Source organism: Chaetodon trifascialis, chromosome 12, assembly GCF_039877785.1.
Source record: "Chaetodon trifascialis isolate fChaTrf1 chromosome 12, fChaTrf1.hap1, whole genome shotgun sequence".
Taxonomy (NCBI): Eukaryota; Metazoa; Chordata; class Actinopteri; order Chaetodontiformes; family Chaetodontidae; genus Chaetodon; species Chaetodon trifascialis.
In genome coordinates, this window is record NC_092067.1 from 26,307,385 (window position 1) to 26,320,573 (window position 13,189).

The 13,189-nt window shown below is 51.9% G+C and overlaps 1 protein-coding gene and 1 non-coding gene across 2 annotated transcripts in view; one reads left to right on the top strand and one right to left on the bottom strand.

Annotated features, from left to right (window-relative positions):
* Positions 1 to 13,189, bottom strand: part of clasp1a (cytoplasmic linker associated protein 1a) — a 65,379-nt gene that overhangs the window by 37,317 nt on the left and 14,873 nt on the right. The window contains exons 2-7 of the mRNA XM_070975298.1: positions 8,612 to 8,690; positions 8,313 to 8,416; positions 8,022 to 8,113; positions 7,838 to 7,913; positions 7,603 to 7,700; positions 5,362 to 5,432 (exon numbers count right to left, since the gene is read on the bottom strand). Coding sequence (XP_070831399.1) covers positions 5,362 to 5,432; positions 7,603 to 7,700; positions 7,838 to 7,913; positions 8,022 to 8,113; positions 8,313 to 8,416; positions 8,612 to 8,690 — 520 coding nt within the window. The remainder of the gene's footprint in view (positions 1 to 5,361; positions 5,433 to 7,602; positions 7,701 to 7,837; positions 7,914 to 8,021; positions 8,114 to 8,312; positions 8,417 to 8,611; positions 8,691 to 13,189) is intronic.
* On the top strand, positions 9,082 to 9,208 carry LOC139340805 (U4atac minor spliceosomal RNA). The gene has a single exon (XR_011602962.1). It is a non-coding gene; the product is annotated as a U4atac minor spliceosomal RNA (small nuclear RNA).

Consider the following 13,189-nt stretch of genomic DNA (forward strand, 5'->3'; position numbering starts at 1 on the left):
CTCTTCCCTCCTCCCTCCTCTCTCCTCACTCCTCTCTTCCCTCTCCTCTCTCCTCACCTCACCTCCTCTCCTCTCTCCTCTCCTCTCTCCCACCCTCACTCCTCTCTCCCCTCACCCTCTCCCCCCCTCCCTCTCCCTCACCTCACTCCTCACTCACTCACCCTCTCTCCTCTCCTCACCCCTCTCCCCTCTCCTCTCTCCTCACTCCTCTCTCCTCACTCCTCTCACCTCTCTCCTCACTCCTCTCTCCCCTCTCCTCACTCCTCTCTCCCCTCCCCTCTCTCCTCACTCCTCCTCACCTCCCTCCTCACACCTCCTCCTCACTCAACTTCTTGCTCCTCTCCCATCTCCTCTCTCCCCTCTCCTCTCTCCCCTCTCCTCACTCCTCTCTCCCCACTCCTTTCTCCTCTCTCCTCACTCTCTCTCCTCACACCTCTCACCTCACTCTCTCATCCCCCTCCTCACACATCTCTCCTCACTCTTCTCTCCCCTCTCCTCACCTCACTCCTCACTCCTCACCTCACTCTTCTCTCCCCCTCTCCTTCACCCTCTCTCCCCTCACTCCTCCCCTCTCCTCACTCCTCTCTCCCCACTCCTCTCCTCCCTCACTCCTCACTCCTCTCTCCACTCCTCACTCCTCCCTCTCCTCACTCCTCTCTCCCCACCCTCTCTCCTCCCCACTCCTCTCTCCCCACTCCACACCAACCTCTCTCCCACTCCTTCTCCTCACTCTCCTCCCCTCTCCTCACTCTCCTCTCCCCTCATTCCTCTCTCCTCACTCCTCCTCTCTCTCTCTCCTCTCCTCTCTCCCACTCCTCTCTCCCTCTCCTCTCTCCCCTCTCCTCACTCCTCTCCCACTCTCACTCCCTCTCCTCACTCCTCTCTCCCTCACTCCTCTCTCTCTCTCCCCTCTCTTCACTCTTCTCTCCCCTCCTCTCACTCTCCCCTCACTCCTCTCCCCACTCCTCACCCTCTCCTCACTCCTCTCTCCCCACTCCTCTCCCTCTCCTCTCTCTCCTCTCCACTCCTCTCTCCCCTCTCTCACTCCTCTCTCCCCTCTCCCCACTCCTCTCTCCCCTCTCCTCTCTCCCTCTCCTCACTCCTCTCTCCCCTCTCCTCACTCCTCTCTCCCTCTCCTCTCCCCTCTCCTCACTCCTCTCTTCCCTCTCCTCACTCTTCTCTCCCCTCTCCTCACTCCTCTCTCCCCCACTCCTCTCTCCCCTCTCCTCTCTCCCTCTCCCCTCTCCCTCTCCTCACTCCTCTCTCCCCTCTCCTCTCCTCTCTCCCTCTCCTCACTCCTCTCTCCTCTCTCCCCTCTCCTCTCTTCCCTCTCCTCACTCCTCTCTCCCTCTGCTCACTCCTCTCTTCCCTCTCCCCACTCCTCTCTCCCCTCTCCTCACTCCTCTCTTCCCTCTCCTCACTCCTCTCCTCTCTTCCCTCTCCTGACTCCTCTCTCCCCTCTCCTCACTCCTCTCTTCCCTCTCCTCACTCCTCTCTCCCCTCTCCTCACTCCTCTCTCCCCTCTCCTCTGGCGTCTCTCCTCTCTCCCCTCTTCCCTCTCCTCACTCCTCTCTCCCTTCCCTCTCCTCACTCCTCTCCTCACCACTTCCCTCCTCTCCCTCCTCCACTCCTCACTCCACTCCTCCCTCTCCTCTCTCCTCTCCTCACTCCTCTCCTCCCCTCTCCTCTCCTCTCTTCCCTCTCCTCACTCCTCTCTCCCCTCACCTCACTCCTCTCCCCCCTCTCCCTTCTCCTCACTCCTCACTCCTCTCTCCCCTCACCCCTCTCCTCTCTCCTCACTCCTCTCACCTCACTCCTCTCTCCTCTCTCTCTCTCCCTCTCTCCTCACTCCTCACTCCTCTCTCCCCTCCCCTCTCCCACACCTCACTCCTCTCTCCTCTCCTCACTCCTCTCTCCTCTCTCCTCACTCCTCTCTCCCCTCTCCTCACTCCTCTCTCCCCTCCCCTCTCTCCTCTCTTCCCTCTCCTCACTCCTCTCTCCTCTCTCCTCACTCCTCTCACCTCACTCTTCTCTCCCCTCTCCTCACTCTTCTCTCCCTCACTCCTCTCTCCCCTCTCTTCACTCTCTCTCCCCTCTCTCACTCTTCTCCCCTCACTCCTCCCCTCTCCTCACTCCTCTCTCCCCACTCCTCTCTCTCACTCTTCTCTCCCCTCTCCTCACTCCTCCCCTCTCCTCACTCCTCTCTCCCCTCTCCTCTCTTCCCTCTCCTCACTCCTCTCTCCCCTCTCCTCACTCCTCTCTCCCTCTCCTCTCCCCTCTCCTCACTCCTCTCCTCTCTTCCCTCTCTCACTCCTCTCTCCCCTCTCCTCACTCCTCTCTTCCCTCTCCACACTCCTCTCTTCCCTCTCCTCACTCCTCTCTCCCCTCTCTTCCCTCTCCTCTCTCCTCACTCCTCTCTTCCCTCTCCTCACTCCTCTCTCCCCTCTCCTCTCTTCCCTCTCCTCACTCCTCTCTCCTCACTCCTCCCTCTCCTCTCCTCTCTTCCCTCTCCTCACTCTCTCTCCCCTCTCCTCACTCCTCTCTCCCTCTCCTCTCTCCTCACTCCTCTCTCCTCACTCCTCTCTCCTCACTCCTCTCTCCCTCTCCTCACTCCTCTCTCCCCTCTCCTCACTCCTCACTCCTCTCTCCCCTCTCCTCACTCCTCTCTCCTCTCCTCTCTTCCCTCTCCTCACTCCTCTCTCCCCTCTCCTCACTCCTCTCTCCCCTCTCCCTTCTCCTCTCTCCTCTCTCCTCACTCCTCTCTCCCCTCTCCTCTCTCCTCACTCCTCACTCCCTCTCTTCCCTCTCCTCACTCCTCTCTCCTCTCTCCCCTCTCCTCACTCCTCTCTCCCCTCTCCCTTCTCCTCACTCCTCTCTCCTCTCTCCTCACTCCTCTCTTCCCTCTCCTCACTCCTCTCTCCTCACTCCTCACTCCTCTCTTCCCTCTCCTCACTCCTCACTCCTCTCTCCCCTCTCCTCCCTCTCCTCACTCCTCTCTCCTCTCCTCTCTCCCCTCTCCTCACTCCTCTCTCCCTCTCCCCTCTCCCTTCTCCTCACTCCTCTCTCCCCTCTCCTCACTCCTCTCTTCCCTCTCCTCACTCCTCTCTCCCCTCTCCTCACTCCTCTCTCCCCTCCCCTCTCTCCTCACTCCTCACTCCTCTCTTCCCTCTCCTCACTCCTCTCTCTCTCTCCCCTCTCCCCTCTCCCCTCTCCTCTCTCCCCTCTCCTCCCTCTCCTCACTCCTCTCTTCCCTCTCCTCACTCCTCTCTCCCCTCTCCCTTCTCCTCACTCCTCTCTCCTCTCTCCTCTCTCCTCTCTCCCCTCTCCTCTCTCCTCACTCCTCTCTTCCTCTCCTCACTCCTCTCTCCTCACTCCTCACTCCTCTCTCCTCTCTCCTCACTCCTCTCTCCCCTCTCCTCACTCCTCTCTCCTCACTCCTCTCTCCCCTCCCCTCTCTCCTCTCTTCCCTCTCCTCACTCCTCTCTCCTCTCTCCTCACTCCTCTCTCCCCTCTCCCCTCTCCCCTCTGAGTTTACTCTGTTAGCACCGCTGTCAAACTCAGCTGGAGGCTGGTTTAATAGCGCCGCTCGTCCTCCGTCCACACAAACACCAGACGTTCCTGTCAGCTCTGAGGCACATGGATTTAAATTAACATGAGTCATCCTCCGCGGTCACAAAGCCAGTTTCAGAGTGGAGCCTGCGAGGAGCCGAGCTGCTGATCATCATGAATGTGATGCTGGACTATCTAATAACTGCTAACGTGAGTCACGGCGGCATGTTCCTGTTAGCTTTCCCAGTGAGCTTTCAGCACTCTGCTGAGGGCTGAGCGGGAGAAGGTGCACCTTTATGCACGGATAAGATCATTTCAATCTGAATTAAAGCACACAATGAAGCGACGGACTCCTCCAAGCAGCAGATAGTTCAAACAGAGAAAGAATAATTAATTTGCTTGTTTCATAATTTATGAGATCTGTGCTTTGAGGCTATGTGCTTTACTGATGAACAGCTGCCTTAAAGGGCCACTCCAGCTATTTACTTGTGAACTTAAATAAAGTCTTAAGTCTTACCAGAGACAAAAAAAGGTCAAAATCAATCAGCACAGGCTGAGATGTTGTGATTTTTAGTGGCTAATATGGATCAAGCTGCAAAAATACAATTCCCATAATGCATAATGTGTCAGACCCTCCACGCCTGCTGAGCGCTCGTGTCTTTAAAAGTCCACAGCCCAGTTTGTGATGTCATCATTGGGATTATTTTGGCGTTCTGATGGAGACATCACACAGCTGTTTTCAGTCGTCACGTGGAGCGACCTTTTGATATGAATAGAAGCAGCCTGGTATACAGTTTATTGCTAAAATAAGCTTTGGATAAAAGCAGCCTTATAATAACAACACACAATCAGTTTGTCTGCTGTTATCCTCCGCTGGACAGCGGCGAGTCCCCACAGAGAGACAGAAAGCGTCATTTCACAGCTATCAGCGAACACCAGGCGGCCAGCTAACGCTCCTGAGAGGCTAAATGAACGCAGCTGTCGGGCATTTGGAGTCCACGTGTGAAACGTTGTGAAGCGTTAGCTGGAAGGAGACGCTGCAGACGAGAATGCTGAGCCCGGTCTAACTGTTGTCCTTGGCTCAGCTGCTGTCCCTGTAGACGCAAAGTCGACGGACAAAACGCCCACAGGTGAGCCACTGTAGGGTCTAGCATGTCCTTTAGTCTCTTTTCTGCTCTGTGCTGTCTGTTGTGACATGTTCATTCAGCTCAGAGGGAAGCCTGCTTCAGTCTCTGGCTCCACTGAAAGCTCCTGTGGAGGAACCTCATCCCCTCGAGCTGCAGGCTGTCCGTCTGGCCTGCAACCCCGCCTCTTCCTCCACACACACACGCACGCACGCACGCACGCACGCACGCACACATGCACGACACAGTCACGCTCTAAAGGAGGCGGACACACCCAGACGCAGTGGGACGGAAAGACGACTGAAAGACAATGAAAACACATAACAAACAGCAGCGATCTGCTGCAGACCCACAGAGCGTCTTCACTTCATACCACCTTAACTGAGACCACAGCAGCCTGATATTCACAGTGCATGTGTCCGTCCTCGTCCCCCACTGAGCTGGACGTCAGCAGGGAGGAAACAACAAAACCAGTGACGTGAGCGACGAGAGGACGACCACCCAGCAGGGAAACGGTCCACATTTTAGCAAAAAAAAAAAGCCTGTTTCAGCAGCAATGCTTGACATGTCCTGCTGATGGAGGCGAATCAGAAGGCCTGAGAGCCACCTGGACGCCACATGAAAGACAAACAGCTGAAGTCAATGAAAACTACAGAAGCTGTACAGCAGCACGGAGGAGGAAACTCACCTGAGCCAGAGGACGAGATCATATTCCCGGATCTTTGGACTTCATCAAATTTACTGAAGATTACATTCAACCTACAAGAGAAGAGAGAAAAATAAAAAAACTGCAAACAGGTGATGACAAACGCGCAGCCAGGTGTCTGAAGAGTGGAGCAGAGAGAATAACGGCAGCCTGGAGCTGCTGACGGCGCCATCCATCACTCCCTCTGCTCTGCGCAGCACAGACCGCCAAGACCAAAATAGACGGCGTCCAAACCTGCCACACAGGTGACAAACTGGCATTAAGCCAGAGAGAGAGAGAGAGGAGACATGAGAAGGAGGACAGACACAGAGGACACAAACAGTCTGTGCACAGTTCATCCAAACCTGAGCTCTGACGCTCTGGCAGCCCGTTGGAGGAGCTCGTTCAGCCGCCGATTACAAGCGAGACGGCCGTCAATCAGATTTAGAGGCTGGAAAAATCATCCGAGCTCACGTCGAATACAGCAAACGTCTGCAGTGTGTGTGGAGTGAAACCCGAGGAAGAAGAAAGCCGAGGAAGAACACAGAGCACGCCCCGACTACAGCCGAGCTCAGCTCGCTCCCGCCTGACGCGACGAACGAGACGTAACGATGAAGACACGTGTGAAGACACACAAACAGACGACGACGTGTGTGTCATCAAGCGCGTGTTGTGAAACATCGAGTTAAGTTAAAGATGGTAGGATGGTTAAAAGTTAAAGTTTTAGGAAACACAACAACAACAATCAGAAGAGACGGACTGGTGTTACACCACACGAACGTGAAGCTTTCTGGAAGCTGTGTCATGAAAGCAGCTCGACTCGCTCCTGCAGCTGCAGGCGGAGGGAGAAGACGAGGGAGTACTCCGTGTTTTCTAGTTTCTGAAACTCCCAACATGTGATGAAATGAGCATCAGTCCTGTGGGCGTGCAGTCTTTCTGGCTTTTTAAAGTACCAGTGATCCTACATGAGGCTGAGTGTGTGTGTGTGTGTGTGTGTGTGTGTGTGTGTGTGTGTGTGTGTGTGTGTGTGTGTGTGTGTGTGTCAGCTGTCACACACACGTCAGACGTTACTGCCAAGCCCAAATATTATACTTCAATTATACTGTATGTACTCAGTACACGTTGTGCTATTCTTGTCACCTTCAAGCGCACTTAAGTGTACTCAAGTAGTCCTGGAGTACCACGTGAGTAGTACATGAGTACACCTGAAGGGTAAATAGCTGCACCAAATCAGGATTCAAGAGAATTCAAAACACACTCGCAGTACAACTGTATTATATCACCAATGTGTGGGAAATATACTTAAAGATACTTTAAAATTAAACTAAAGTACACTTTAATTAAGCGTGCTGATAGTGGATTACAAAGTACTTCATAAGTGCACAAACATTTTGGACTTTAGTACGCTTTTTATAAGTACTCTGAAATACCACTTTAAGTACTGCAGAATTACTATATTAATTTTCAGTACATTAAAGTTGAACTTTTCTACTTAGAAGTACACTTTTTAAAAGTATACGTCAGGCATACTTGAAATGAAAAGTGTACCCGTACTGACTTTCTATACTTCAGTTATATATCTAATACAGTAAAGTATACTCCTGTTTGACCTGCGGACAAGCACATGCCTCTCAGCTACAACAGCATGAACTCAAACCCAGTTGCCAGTTTATTAGGTACAGTGAGCGAAGCCTAACGCAGCCGTGCAGTAAATCCTCCATCATGAAGGAGTGAGAGGAGCTGATGGTCATGAGGGAGGATGCAGTTTATGGAGCTGTTGAGCTGTTCTGCATGACAATGGACATAATATCAGAAACACCTCTTACTATGATGCACGCGCTGTAACAGCAGCACAAACCACATCCTCCAGAGTGACCCTACAGCTGAAGCAACGCCTCTCTGAAACAGGCCAAACAGAAACTGATCATTTTGACCTTCGTGGAGGGGGGAGTGGCTGCAGGCCTGCTGGGTCACACTGCATCAGTTTAAGAGAGGCGTGCGCACAGTCAGTGTCTGCAGCTGCAGTGTGCTGATTCGGCCACCAGGGGGCGAAACATAGCGCTGTGTCTGCTACCTCTTTGTGTCTAGACGTGAGAAAATCCTCCTCTGACAAATAAAAACAGCATCTGACCTTCACACACCGTGTGTGTTCATGTGTGTGAGTGAGAAAAACAGAAAAGAACAAACAGGAAGCACAGATAAGACGACAGCCAGCGACGGCTAGGCGGCTTCCTGTTGGCGTACCGTGACTGTGGAAGGCCCTTTTTGCTGAGATCCATCCTCACCCTCTCGCCCACGTGTCTGTAGATCTCCACCAAGCTGCTCATGGCCCCGTCACGGACCTGATGACCACAAGAATTCAGTGACAGAGGCAGAAACCATGAGAAGATCCTCATGAACGTGTCAAATGTCCCATGAATCTGACTGCACAACATTCCCATAAAACACAGGAGATGGAGCAAAGCATGATGGGACACACCTGGCTGGTGGGGTCCCCCAAGAGGTTACATATGTGGGGGACTATTTTACTGAGGGTCAGGCCTTGAGCTCCGTACCTGGAAGACGAGAATTCAAGTGAATCAGTGCACGAACTGGAAAGACGAAATCGTACGACCGCCATCGTCACCGCCACGAGTGAGACGGACGCGAGGCGTGTGACTCACATGCTCAGTGTGGCGATGAGACAAAGGCACACTCCTTCTCTGGTCCTGTTGTTCTTGTGTTTGAAGCCCCCCAGCATTCTGTCCCACACATACTGCAACACACAGCAGAAGAGGATGCACGTCAACACGGCATATCGGCAATAACAAACATCAACGGCCAGGAAATAGACACTACCGACTGCAACTTAATAGCATGCCATAAACTAAACTTACAGATACAATGACTCATGAAAGCTGTGTGTGTGTGTGTGTGTGTGTGTGTGTGTGTGTGTGTGTGTGTGTGCGCTTTACCTGCGGGGTGGCAGCTTGCTCCATGATCTTCAGCAGCAGCGTTTGGTCCTGGTCTCGCACTTGATCTTTTGCGTCTCCCAATCGATCAATAAGGCTGGGCAGAACTGAGGGAGAGAGAGCAGAAGGAAGCAGCGCTACTCAGAATTAAGGGCAGAACAGGAAGTGGCCAGCAATCAAGGTGCTAGTGAGGAGCTATTCAGATTTAGAAGAAGAAGAAGGAGGAGGAGGAGGAGGAGGCCCTTTGGTGTGTGTTATACACTAAAAGTCATGGCATTACACACCTGACACAAGGATCTTACCTGTTCCCACATGGGCCCTGAAGCGCTCCTGTAACCTTGTCACTAAGGCAGATAAGAGGTCCAAACCCAGCAGCGCCACCTGGTGGAGACACAAAAAGCAAACATGAATTAATCCAACAGCATTTTTAAAACGTTTCATCGACATAAACCACATGATTCTTCTCTCATTTCATCTGTATCACTCATAATCACAGATGATTTGACTGATCACTGCTGCAGCTCCGGACGAGCACAGGCTGAAGGCTGGGATCAAAACGTCCTGTTGCAAAGGATTATGGGTACAGGCTTTTTTAGGTTTTTCAGCCTCTGCTGTGTTAACGAGCGATGCTGGCCTCCTGCAGCCTGCGCAGCATCAAATTACAGCACATCTGACTCACATTTCAGGCCAGAAGCTGCAGTTTAACTCCTGCACCATGACGGAACCTCCTCTGGAGAAACGTTGATAGATATGCACACACTCTCAGCTAACATCTTTCCTTGTCTTGGGGTGAGCGAGCTGCTCAATGAACGCATAGTGAGAGCAGCCCTGCTAACACCAGAACAACACAGTAGCACCACCTGGACTTCGATCCAGAACATGGTGCAATTTTTGGAAACCACAACCCTGATAATGTAAAATATAAACACTAACCCAGTAATGCAGTAACATCACCATGCTGCCATCTAGTGGCAGCACAATGAACAGACAGAGGAACTGTGTCAACCTTATCAGTGAGCATTTCTTTATGCTGCAATGATCAATTAATCTTCTCTCTCTGTTGAAGATAAAACACGTTTCCATCACGGCAGATATTCAGTTTGAAGCAGCTTTATCCTCCTCTGCTCGACCTTTCAGCACACTCTACTCATTTTATGCTCTCACATGCTGTATTTTCTTGCTTTTCCAGATTTTTTTCTCCCACTGGCAGAACAGGTAGTAGCACTGAGGCAGGCAGAGGGCCTGGTGTCTGCAGGCCTAATCCTCAGATCAGGTCCCTTTGTTCTCCAACTGGAGGGAATTACAGTAATTAGACTGATGACAGGGCCCAAACAAAGACTCGTGAGAGCTCTGAGAGGGATCAGATGAGTTTAACAATGGTTTCAACCTCCAGAAACTCCACTTCTCCGTTTGAGGAGGTCACCTCAGAGCTGGGGTCAGCTCCTCCCGGGTGGGGTCGGTGCAGGAGGTCTCGGCTGGAGCTCAACACTCTTTTCCTCCTTCCTTTTCTGAACTCGCCCTGTGTTTGAGTGCACGTTCGGCAGAGGAGATATGCAGAATTATAGCGCAGGCCAGAACAGATGAGGACAGACAGGCTCCTCCTCTTTGCAGACAGATGGCTAACTCCCTTTTACATCCACATCCGGACCCCCAAAACACAAATACAAGCACACGACCCCCCCTCGAGGCTCTAAACCCAAATCTCACAGACATCATCCCTTCCCAAATCCGCCTACCCGCCATGCTATGTTCTCAATTCTACTCTTATTGTTCACTGCAGCATGAGTTCATATCAGCAAAAACACCTGGATACCCCGAAATTTAACCTGTGAAACAAACACTGTGCACAGTTAAGAAGAGCTGCACGCTGTGTGCACAGAGCACAGCTCTCAGCACATTGTATGAGAAGTATGGCACAGCTGACACAAAGCAGGGAGGCTGAATATAAACTCTTCATCGTCAAGGCTCTTCCTCCGTCAGCGGCCTCTTCACGCCTCCTTTGTTTTGGAGTACAAGCACAGCGTTCGTCTCCGTACTTTCACTGTTTTCTACAAACCAGGACAGTGACGCTGACTGTAATGTTACTGCGTTACAGTCAGCGTCACTTCTGAAGCCACACAGCCGTGAGGGCAACGTTTAGCTTGGGAGTAGCTTAGCATGCTAACAGTGCTCAGGGTCCTGAAGAGGCAGAGAGAGCATCATCTAAAAGCTGATCAGCGAGACAGTTTCTGCAGCTTCCTGCGGACGTGGTCGCCCACTGCACTGAGAGAGGTGAAGAAAATGACCGCGAGGCCTCTTCAATGATCATCTGGCCTCCCCGCTCTCAGCTTTTCACCTCCTCCTTCTGATGCAGTCGCACAACATGCTGTTCAAACCAGTTATTTGCTAGCATAAACTGGTCTGTAGCCGAGCTTTTGGACACCCAGGTTTCACTTCAGGACCTCAGGCAGCACACTGGCTTATCTCTGACATCCAGACCCTCAAATCTCACAGGTGAGGATCCACAGGTGAGGATCCTGTACGACCTCTCATCCAATCACAGTCACAACAACACAGCAGGTTTCAGTCTGGAAACTGTTCAGACAAACTCACACGAAGAGGCAGGTCGTCTCTTGCCTTCGACTCTGTAGCTGTCAGGTATGTGTGCGCCGAGCGCCTTCACACATCCAGCTCTGATTGGACACCTGCGCAGTCTTTTATGAGGTGTACCTGCGTTACATAAGAATTTGTTTAATCTTAGTTGGACATAAAACAACGCCTCTCCACTCCCTGTTTCCACCCTCAGTCCTCAGACACTGGCGGAGCAGCTCTCCTCTGAACATGGCTGACATCCTGCTGCTTCCTGTGTCTCTGCAGCTGCAAGTCTGAACACACCATCAATCACAGAAGAAGACGGCACGAGCACGATGCTCGCATGGAGTAATGCAGTGACCTGCGGAGGCTCTGTTCATGTTTTGGATGGTAAAATAGCTGCAGGTCATTTAAAATAAGAAAAGATGGACAAGATGAAACTTTATTGATCCCATGCTGGGAAACAAAGTCGTTACAGGCAGCAAAGTGTCAAGAGAAATGAAGAATATATGTACATATATATATATATATATATATATATTCATTATGTACAGAGGAGGAGCTTTTTGCTCGCTGTAGGAAAGCAGTGCTGCGTCTGAGGGACCGACCTCTGATCAAACTAACCCACTGACATGAATCCCACTTCACTGAAACACATGCTGAAAAGTGCTGTGAAACCAGCCGACCGCGGCCTGCTGCTCCATGTGTCTCTGATGTGGAGGAGCCTTGAAATTAAATCAAGCATTTCTCCTGCCTGTCATCTCATTAGCAGTGGAAACACACATGAAGGCGCACAAAGGGAGAGGCAGACACACGTGCAGAAACACGTCGCCATCTTTGCAGCGATTTCCTTTATATCATGAGAACAGCTGGGCATGCTGTGTGTTTCCTCAGGGAGGGGATCCACACACACATTTTACCATCTCAGTGCACGACACCAAAGAGCCTTTCCCACACAAAGCTCGCAAACACACAAGCGAAACTCTTTAAAAGAAGAAGATGTCAGAGCACAGAACGACTGAAAACATGTGAGGAAATGCTGCCTCTTCCAAAAATACTTCATGATAGACAAACACAGCAGGCGGCAGAGTGCTTTATGATTATGCAGCATACCTGCCCCCCCCCCCCCCCCCGCTATATAATACTAACAGGATTCTGATGTCTTGGGCATTTCCATAAAGCCAGGACTTAGTCTGGACCAGGTCTAGTTTCAGCTGAAATCTCACAGCAGCTGTAAACAGAGCTGCTTTTTGTGTACAGTAGTGCTGCAGATATTGGACCAAATCCACCTTAACTGACAGGTGCTGACATTCGCAGGTACGTCTTTACGCAGCATGAAGTGCTTCTGTTAATCACCACCAGCTGTACCTGCAAACTAGCAAAAGAAGTTCTTCTGCACTAAACCACCACACAAGACGAGACATGTGATACAGGTTACATAAAGAGAGGAGCTAGAAAGCTAACGCGTGCTGCAGATCACAGTCTCTCTGGTGTCTGTATGGCAGGCGGCAGGCGGCAGGCGGCAGGCGGCAGGCGGCAGGCGGCAGGCGGCAGGCGGCAGGCGGCAGGCGGCAGGCGGCAGGCGGCAGGCGGCAGGCGGCAGGCGGCAGGCGGCAGGCGGCAGGCGACAGGCTGCAGGCGGTAGGCTGCAGGCTGCAGGCGGCAGGCTGCAGGCGGCAGGCGGCAGGCTGCAGCCTGTCGCCTGCAGCCTGCAGCCTGCAGGCACCTCGTTACTGTGATGGTTACTGTTTTACACAAATACAAAAGGAAGTGTTTTGATTTCCTGAATACAAATCAGTTCTCAGTCGAGATAGACAGAGTTACAGCACGAGGACGAGGCTCATACTCTAAATCTCCATTATTCTGTTCTGGACGTTCATTATGAGGTATATAATCTTCATCCGGAGGTTTAAGAAGTTATCCTGCAGACGTTTTGCTCCAGCTGGTGATGGAGCAGCTGCTTGGTTATGTGGAGTTCAGACTTTGTTCAAGGATCAGCTGAAAATGCACAGATCGCTGCAAAGCTTGGCGAGCTTGGGCACAAGCCGACATACTGTAGATGTCTGGTGACTCGATCACGTCCTGTAGGGACGGGGTGGGGGTGTCATGGTGGTATTCCTGAGGCGTGATCAGCCGGCAGTGACTGCGCAGTGACTCAGCGTCGTTCACCTCGGGCTCGGTGGCAGCTAGACGCTGGAATGTACAGTAAACACTCATTACGGAAAAAACCCGAGCACACACAAAGACGTGAACACACAGACGACAGAATTACACACTAATACACACACAAACACATTAGTCTTTTCCAG